The sequence below is a fragment of the Oncorhynchus gorbuscha genome, unplaced genomic scaffold (genome assembly GCF_021184085.1).
Source record: "Oncorhynchus gorbuscha isolate QuinsamMale2020 ecotype Even-year unplaced genomic scaffold, OgorEven_v1.0 Un_scaffold_1402, whole genome shotgun sequence".
NCBI lineage: Eukaryota > Metazoa > Chordata > Actinopteri > Salmoniformes > Salmonidae > Oncorhynchus > Oncorhynchus gorbuscha.
This window is the reverse complement of record NW_025746188.1, coordinates 135,001-144,703: the sequence shown is the minus strand read 5'-3', so window position 1 is coordinate 144,703 and position 9,703 is coordinate 135,001. Positions and strand designations below refer to the sequence as shown.

At 43.2% G+C, this 9,703-nt stretch overlaps 1 protein-coding gene across 1 annotated transcript in view; it reads right to left on the bottom strand.

Moving 5' to 3' along the window:
- Positions 1-256: 256 nt before the first annotated feature.
- Positions 257-9,703, bottom strand: part of LOC124022472 (ras-related protein Rap-1b) — a 131,411-nt gene continuing 121,964 nt past the window's right edge. Inside the window, exons 7-8 of the mRNA XM_046337388.1 lie at positions 3,196-3,311; positions 257-1,906 (exon numbers count right to left, since the gene is read on the bottom strand). Of these exons, the coding sequence (XP_046193344.1) occupies positions 3,225-3,311 (87 nt within the window). The 3' untranslated portion in view covers positions 257-1,906; positions 3,196-3,224. The remainder of the gene's footprint in view (positions 1,907-3,195; positions 3,312-9,703) is intronic.

Here is a 9,703-nt window from a genome sequence, read left to right as displayed (position 1 = left end):
AGGGGAGAAAGGCTGTTTTAGAAAAGGAGAGGGAGTACAGTGAGAATCTACAGTAGCGTTTCCCAAACTCGGTCCTGGGCCCCCCCCTGGGTGCATGTTTTGGTTCTTGCCCTAGCACTACACAGGATTACTCAAATAATCTTCAAGCTTGATTATTTGAATCAGCTGTGCAGTGCCAAACGGTGTCCCCCTTGGGGTCCCCAGGACCTAGTTTGGGAAACACTGCTCTACAACAACAGAAGTGTGGAGAATGACATCACCAATGACATTATTTTATTTATTTTTTTTGTATTAAAAACCCTCATTAAAAAAAAAAAATCTATACTTCCTGTTGTAGATCGCAGATTCCATGAGAGGGGATTGGCTAACTGGACAAACCAACCAATGAGAGACGGCCTTGGAAGGATAAAGTTTAAAAAATAAAAAAAACATGATGAGGATCGCCCAGCCACTTCGGCCATTGGTGTCTCAGAAGTTTGGTCGCTTGTTAAAATGTCCAGTCCCTCTTTGACCACAACCCCAATTGAAAAACCCCACTGTACAAACATCTTTGTAAACAACACAAGGGCTGCCTCCAAAATTGCACCCTAATTCCTTATATAGTGTACTACTTTTGACCAGGGCCCATAGGGAAACCAAGAGGGAAAACCAATAGGGAAACCAATAGAAAAAACATTAGGGAAAACCAATAGGGAAATCAATAGAAAAACCAATAGGGAAACCAATAGAAAAACCAATAGGGAAACCAATAGAAAAACCAATAGGGGAAACCAATAGGGAAACCAATAGGGAAACCAATAGGGAAACCCAATAGGGAAACCAATAGGGGAAACCAATAGGGGAAACCAATAGGGAAACCAATAGGGAAACCAATAGGGAAACCAATAGGGAAACCCACAGGGAAACCAATAGGGAAACCCACAGGGAAACCAATAGGGAAACCCACAGGGAAACCAATAGGGAAACCATTGGGCTCTGGTCAAATATAATACACTTGGGTGCCATTTCAGAAGCAAGAAAACCCAGGCAAGACATAGAAGGATGATTGGATCATAGTTAGATTCTCCAGAAAGAAAGAAAAAAACCTATTTGAAGGCAACATCATCGGGCTAAAAGACAATATGATAGTTACTGAAAAAACATTATACTTTTTTTTTCTCTTTTTACACGTTGTTTTTACACGTTGTATCCACAGGTTTACTCCTCAAATAAAACTCACATATAATAATAATAATAACTGTTGTACCCACAGGTTTACTCCTCAAATAGAACTCATATCAATAGCTGTCGCAGTATAGCATCTCTCAGTAGAGACAAAACTAGTCATTTAATTAAAAAAGACAGAAAAAGACAGAGAAATGATGTTGAATGATCGAAGGAAAAAAAAAAAAAGTTAGAAAATAAACCCCCAGGAGCAAGTTTATCTGTGTGAACTGAACTATATAGGTGCCTCTTTGGGACTTTGTCTTTTTCTCTCTGGCTAATATAGAGGTGCTTATAAATACCGCATCACCGTGGCAACGTGCACATTCTGGTTAGACATCCGTTTCTACGGCTACTGTCTCCGTTAGCAATAACACTGTGTGTTTGGGGATCGGGATTTTATTTTGGTTCATATTGACTGATTTACCTATTTCATTTTACGAACTTAATTTTTCCATTTCAGTTTGATACAGTTGGAATATCTATATTTCTAAGTAGAAATCTTGTTCTCGTGACACTGGAGAGTGACAATGGTTAATCTGTGTGTAAAAACGGATGTATTGTAGCTTTGAATCCGTTGGTCGGTTTGTTTGTTGGTTGTTGATGTTAAAGGGGCGTCACCACACAGGAAAGTCCATTCCATGTTAGGTTTTAGTAACGTCGGAATGCTGGCACTGCTGAGAGAGACAGCAGCAAATCAGACCTGAGAGAGAGAGAGAGAGAGGTGGGTGTAGAGAGAGAGAGAGAGAGAGAGAGAGAGAGAGAGAGGTGGGTAGAGAGAGAGAGAGAGGGAGAGAGAGAGAGAGAGAGAGAGGTGGGTAGAGAGAGAGAGAGAGAGAGAGGGTGAGAGAGAGAGAGAGAGAGAGGTGGGTAGAGAGAGAGAGGGTAGAGAGAGAGAGAGAGAGAGAGGTGGGTAGAGAGAGAGAGAGTGGGTAGAGAGAGAGAGAGAGAGGTGGGTAGAGAGAGAGAGGTGGGTAGAGAGAGAGAGAGAGGGTAGAGAGAGAGAGGTGGGTAGAGAGAGAGAGAGAGAGGGGTAGAGAGAGAGAGAGAGAGAGAGAGAGAGAGAGGGAGGAGAGAGGGAGAGAGAGAGAGAGAGAGAGAGGGTAGAGAGAGAGAGAGAGGCGAGCGAGAGAGAATGGGTCGAGAGAGAAGGAGGAGAGAGAGAGGGGTCGAGAGAGAGAGAGAGAGAGAAGAAAGAGGAGTAGAGAGAGAGAGAGAGAGAGAGGAGAGAGCGAGAGAGAGGAGAGAGAGCGAGAGAGAGAGAGAGAGAGAGAGAGAGAGAGAGAGAGAGAGAGAGAGAGAGAGAGAGAGAGAGAGAGAGAGAGAGAGAGAGAGAGTAGATGGAGAGAGAAAGAGAGAGGAGAGAGAAGATAGAGAGGAGAAGAGAGGAGGAGAGAGATGAAGAGAGAGAATGAGAAAGAGGATAGAGAGAAGGAGAAGAGAGAGAGAGAGAGAGAGAGAGAGAGAGAGAGAGAGAGAGAGGAGAGAGAGAGAGAGAGAGAGAGAGAGAGAGAGAGAGAGAGAGAGAGAGAGAGAGGAGAGAGAGAGAGAGAGATGAGAGAGAGAGAGAGAGAGAGAGAGAGAGAGAGAGAGAGAGAGAGAGAGAGAGAGAGAGAGAGAGAGAGAGAGAGAGAGAGAGAGAGAGAGAGAGAGAGAGAGAGAGAGAGAGAGAGAGAGAGAGAGAGAGAGAGAGAGAGAGAGAGAGAGAGAGAGAGAGAGAGAGAGGGAGAGAGAGAGGAGAGAGAGAGAGAACGAGAGAGAGAGAGAGAGAGGAGAGAGAGAGAGCGAGAGGAGAGAGAGAGAGAGGAGAGAGAGAGGTATAGAGACATTAATGACACTTCTAACTGAACCATATGATGTCTCTTGATATGAGAGGGAGAAGTTCTTACTCAATATATTCCTCAGGTTTAAGACAAGGAGGCCACAGCCAAATGCCTACAACGGTCTTTTCAATTAGGCAGTGGCATTCTGACTCCTACAAGTGGTTCTCACCTGGCTCAGTGCGACAGAGCAGCTGTGTATTAGAGGAGCTGACAGTTGGACTTTTTCCGTGTCTTCCCAGGTACTGGGGTTTTCCTGTTGATTTGCCTGACCAGGTCATAGAAGATCTGAAACACAGAGAGACACAACAATAGTTAGATACAAGTTAGCCATGGGTATGGTGTTAAGAAACAGTGGCTAGCCATGGGTATCATGTTAAGAAACAGTGGCTAGCCATGGGTATCATGTTAAGAAACAGTGGCTAGCCATGGATAGTGTTAAGAAACAGTGGCTTGCCATGGGTATAGTGTTAAGAAACAGTGGCTAGCCATGGGTATGGTGTTAAGAAACAGTGGCTAGCCATGGGTATGGTGTTAAGAAACAGTGGCTAGCCATGGGTATCATGTTAAGAAACAGTGGCTAGCCATGGGTATCATGTTAAGAAACAGTGGCTAGCCATGGGTATCATGTTAAGAAACAGTGGCTAGCCATGGGTATCATGTTAAGAAACAGTGGCTAGCCATGGGTATCATGTTAAGAAACAGTGGCTAGCCATGGGTATAGTGTTAAGAAACAGTGGCTAGCCATAGGTATCATTTTAAGAAACAGTGGCTAGCCATGGGTATCATGTTAAGAAACAGTGGCTAGCCATGGGTATCATGTTAAGAAACAGTGGCTAGCCATGGGTATCATGTTAAGAAACAGTGGCTAGCCATGGGTATCATGTTAAGAAACAGTGGCTAGCCATGGGTATCATGTTAAGAAACAGTGGCTAGCCATGGGTATCAGGTTAAGAAACAGTGGCTAGCCATGGGTATGGTGTTAAGAAACAGTAGCTAGCCATGGGTATCCATGTTAAGAAACAGTGGCTAGCCATGTGTATGGTGTTAAGAAACAGTAGCTAGCCATGGGTATCATGTTAAGAAACAGTGGCTAGCCATATGGGTATCATGTTAAGAAACAGTGGCTAGCCATGGGTATCATGTTAATAAACAGTGGCTAGCCATGGGTATCATCTTAAGAAACAGTGGCTAGCCATGGGTATAGTGTTAAGAAACAGTGGCTAGCCATGGGTATCATGTTAAGAAACAGTGGCTAGCCATGGGTATAGTGTTTAAGAAACAGTGGCTAGCCATGGGTATCATGTTAAGAAACAGTGGCTAGCCATGGGTATCGTGTTAAGAAACAGTGGCTAGCCATGGGTATCATGTTAAGAAACAGTGGCTAGCTATGGGTATCATGTTAAGAAACAGTGGCTAGCCATGGGTATCATGTTAAGAAAGAATGGCTAGCCATCGGTATCATGTTAAGAAAGAGTGGCTAGCCATGGGTATCATGTTAAGAAAGAGTGGCTAGCCATGGGTATCATGTTAAGAAAGAGTGGCTAGCCATGGGTATGATGTTAAGAAAGAGTGGCTAGCCATGGGTATCATGTTAAGAAACAGTGGCTAGCCATGGGTATGGTGTTAAGAAAGAGTGGCTAGCCATGGGTATGGTGTTAAGAAACAGTGGCTAGCCATGGGTATCATGTTAAGAAAGAGTGGCTAGCCATGGGTATGGTGTTAAGAAACAGTGGCTAGCCATGGGTATGGTGTTAAGAAAGAGTGGCTAGCCATGGGTATGGTGTTAAGAAACAGTGGCTAGCCATGGGTATAGTGTTAAGAAACAGTGGCTAGCCATGGGTATCATGTTAAGAAAGAGTGGCTAGCCATGGGTATCATGTTAAGAAACAGTGGCTAGCCATGGGTATGGTGTTAAGAAAGAGTGGCTAGCCATGGGTATAGTGTTAAGAAACAGTGGCTAGCCATGGGTATAGTGTTAAGAAACAGTGGCTAGCCATGGGTATAGTGTTAAGAAACAGTGGCTAGCCATGGGTATCATGTTAAGAAACAGTGGCTAGCCATGGGTATCATGTTAAGAAACAGTGGCTAGCCATGGGTATCATGTTAAGAAACAGTGGCTAGCCATGGGTATCATGTTAAGAAACAGTGGCTAGCCATGGGTATAGTGTTAAGAAACAGTGGCTAGCCATGGGTATAGTGTTAAGAAACAGTGGCTAGCCATGGGTATCATGTTAAGAAACAGTGGCTAGCCATGGGTATCATGTTAAGAAACAGTGGCTAGCCATGGGTATCATGTTAAGAAACAGTGGCTAGCCATGGGTATCATGTTAAGAAACAGTGGCTAGCCATGGGTATAGTGTTAAGAAACAGTGGCTAGCCATGGGTATCATGTTAAGAAACAGTGGCTAGCCATGGGTATCATGTTAAGAAACAGTGGCTAGCCATGGGTATCATGTTAAGAAACAGTGGCTAGCCATGGGTATCATGTTAAGAAACAGTGGCTAGCCATGGGTATCATGTTAAGAAACAGTGGCTAGCCATGGGTATAGTGTTAAGAAACAGTGGCTAGCCATGGGTATAGTGTTAAGAAACAGTGGCTAGCCATGGGTATCATTTTAAGAAACAGTACATGTAAATGGCAGAGTGTGGCATTGGACCAGATCGATTCACACACTGTCAGAAAGATGGTTTTAGAGTCAGTCAGAGCGTTTTATAGTCAGACCCAAGGCTCAGACCACATCTCAGTGGACAGCGTGAGTGATGTCACCCACATCCCAACCAGACAAGATGACACCTCAGGCCACAATATTCACTAGACAGACACATCACGTCTCAATCTGTGAGAACTCACCCAAGGGTTTAGTTACGGATAATGATAGACTCCTTCAGGCTAACTGTATATATAGAACCAGTCAAAGGTTTGGACACACCTACTCATTCAAGGGTTTTTCTCCATTTTGACTATTTTCTACATTGTCGAATAATTGTGAAGACATTCATAACTATGTAATAACGCATATGGAACCACGTAGTAACCAAAACAAGTGTGAAACAAATGAAAATAGATTTTATATTTGAGATTCTTCAAAGTAGCCACCCTTTGCCTTGATGACAGGTTTTGCACTTTTGGCATTCTCTCAACCAGCTTCAACTGGAATGCTTTTCCAACAGTCTTGAAGGAGTTCTCACATATGCTGAGCACTTGTTGGCTGCTTTTCCTTCATTCTGCGGTCCAACTCATCCCAAACCATCTCAATTGGGTTGAGGTCGGGTGATTCTGGAGGCCAGGTCATCTGATGCAGCATTCCATCACTCTCCTTATTGGTCAAATAGCCCTTACACAGGCTGGAGGTGTGTTGGGTCATTGTCCTGTTCAAAAACAATTGATAGTCCCACTAAGTGCAAACCAGATGGGATGGTGTATCGCTGCAGAATGCTGTGTTAGCCATGCTGGTTAAGTGTGACTTGAATTCTAAATAAATCACTGACAGTGTCACCAGCAAAGCACCCCCACGCCATCACACCTCCTCCTCCATGCTTCACGGTGGGAACCACACATGCAGAGATCATCCGTTCACCTACTCTGTGTCTCATAAAGACACGGCAGTTGAAACCAAAAATCGCAAATTTGGACTCATCAGACCAAAGGACAGATTTCCACCGGTCTAATGACCATTGTTCATATTTCTTGGCCCAAGCAAGTCTCTTCTTATTGGTGTCTTTTAGTAGTGGTTACTTTGCAGCAATTCAAACATGAAGGTCTGATTGGAAAAGTCTCCTCTGAACAGTTGATGTTGAGATGGGTCTGTTACTTGAACTCTGTGAATATTTTTGGGGGGCTGCAATTTCTGAGGCTTGTAAATCTAATTTATCCTCTGCAGCAGAGGTAACTCTGGGTCTTCCTTTCCTGTGCCGGTCCTCATGAGAGCCAGTTTCATCAAGGCGCTTGGTGGTTTTTGCGACTGCACTTGAAGAGACTTTCAAAGTTCTTGAAATTTTCCAGATTGACTGACCTTCATGTCTTAAAGTAATGATGGACTGTCGTTTCTCTTTGCTTATTTGAGCTGTTCTTGCCATAAAATGGACTTGGTCTTTTACCAAGTAGGGCTATCTTCTGTATACCACCCCTACCATGTCACAACACAGCCGATTGACTCAGAAGGGAAGAAATTCCACAATTATATTATTATACAATGGAAAATAGTTCAAAATAAAATGCATTAATGAGTAGATGTAAACTTTGACTGGTACTGAGATATTCTCAAAATGTTGAAAATATGTAATTTAAAACAAGAATGAAGTATCTTAAGACTATGATATATAAAACTATGTATTTTTAGACTATGTGAACATTTTTGACTATGTGATGATTCCATATGTGAGGTATTTTAGACTTTGAAGTATCTTATACTATGTGACAATTTTAGACTATGTGAAGTATCTTATACTATGTAGATGTATCTCAGACTATGTGAAGTATCTTAGTCTATGTGAAAATTTTAGACTATGTGAAGTATCTCAGACTATGTGAAGTATCTTAACTATGTGAAGTATCTTAGACTACGTGAAGTATCTACGACTATGTGAGGTATTTTAGACTATGTGAAGTATCTACGACTATGTGAAGTATCTCAGACTATGTGAAGTATCTCAGACTATGTGAAGTATCTTAGACTATGTGAAGTATCTTAGACTATGTGAAGTATCTTAGACTATGTGAAGTATCTACGACTATGTGAAGTATCTACGACTATGTGAAGTATCTCAGACTATGTGAAGTATCTCAGACATTGTGAAGTATCTCAGACTATGTGAAGTATCTTAGACTATGTGAAGTATCTCAGACTATGTGAAGTATCTTAGACTATGTGAAGTATCTCAGACTATGGGAACATTTTATAGTGAAGTATCTAGGGGTAACAGACAGTATGTGAAGTATCTCAGACAGTATGACTGAGGTATTTTAGACTATGACTGAAGTATCTCAGACTATAGTAACAGACAGTATGACTAGGGGTAACAGACAGTATGACTAGGGGTAACAGACAGTATGACTAGGGGTAACAGACAGTATCTCAACAGACTATGACTAGGGGTAACAGACAGTTGACTTAACAGACAGTATGACTGAAGACAGTATCTCAGACAGTATGACTAGGGGTAACAGACAGTATGACTAGAACAGACAGTATGACTGAACAGACAGTATGACTAGGGGGTAACACTATGACTGAACAGACAGTTTGACTAGGGGTAACAGACAGTTTGACTAGGGGGTAACAGACAGTATGACTAGGGGTAACAGACAGTTTGACTAGGGGGTAACAGACAGTATGACTAGGGGGTAACAGACAGTATGACTGAGGTAACAGACATTTTGACTAGGGGTAACAGACAGTTTGACTATGGGGTAACAGACAGTTTGACTCAGACAGTATGACTAGGGGGTAACAGACAGTTTGACTAGGGGTACCAGACAGTATGACTCAGACAGTTTGACTAGGGGGTAACAGACAGTATGACTGGGGGTAACAGACAGTATGACTAGGGGGTAACAGACAGTATGACTAGGGGGTAACAGACAGTATGACTAGGGGTAACAGACAGTTTGACTAGGGGGTAACTTATGACTAGGGGGTAACAGACAGTTTGACTAGGGGTAACAGACAGTTTGACTAGGGGTAACAGACAGTTTGACTAGGGGTAACAGACAGTTTGACTAGGGGGTAACAGACAGTTTGACTAGGGGTAACAGACAGTATGACTAGGGGGTAACAGACAGTATGACTAGGGGTATCTTATGACTAGGGGTAACAGACAGTATGACTAGGGGGTAACAGACAGTATGACTAGGGGGTAACAGACAGTTTGACTAGGGGGTAACAGACAGTATGACTAGGGGGTAACAGACAGTATGACTAGGGGGTAACAGACAGTATGACTAGGGGGTAACAGACAGTATGACTAGGGGTAACAGACAGTATGACTAGGGGTAACAGACAGTATGACTAGGGGGTAACAGACAGTATGACTAGGGGGTAACAGACAGTATGACTAGGGGGTAACAGACAGTATGACTAGGGGTAACAGACAGTATGACTAGGGGGTAACAGACAGTATGACTAGGGGGTAACAGACAGTATGACTAGGGGGTAACAGACAGTATGACTAGGGGGTAACAGACAGTATGACTAGGGGGTAACAGACAGTTTGACTAGGGGGTAACAGACAGTATGACTAGGGGGTAACAGACAGTATGACTAGGGGGTAACAGACAGTATGACTAGGGGGTAACAGACAGTATGACTAGGGGGTAACAGACAGTTTGACTAGGGGGTAACAGACAGTTTGACTAGGGGGTAACAGACAGTTTGACTAGGGGGTAACAGACAGTTTGACTAGGGGGTAACAGACAGTATGACTAGGGGTAACAGACAGTTTGACTAGGGGTAACAGACAGTTTGACTAGGGGGTAACAGACAGTATGACTAGGGGGTAACAGACAGTTTGACTAGGGGGTAACAGACAGTATGACTAGGGGTAACAGACAGTTTGACTAGGGGGTAACAGACAGTATGACTAGGGGGTAACAGACAGTATGACTAGGGGGTAACAGACAGTTTGACTAGGGGGTAACAGACAGTATGACTAGGGGGTAACAGACAGTATGACTAGGG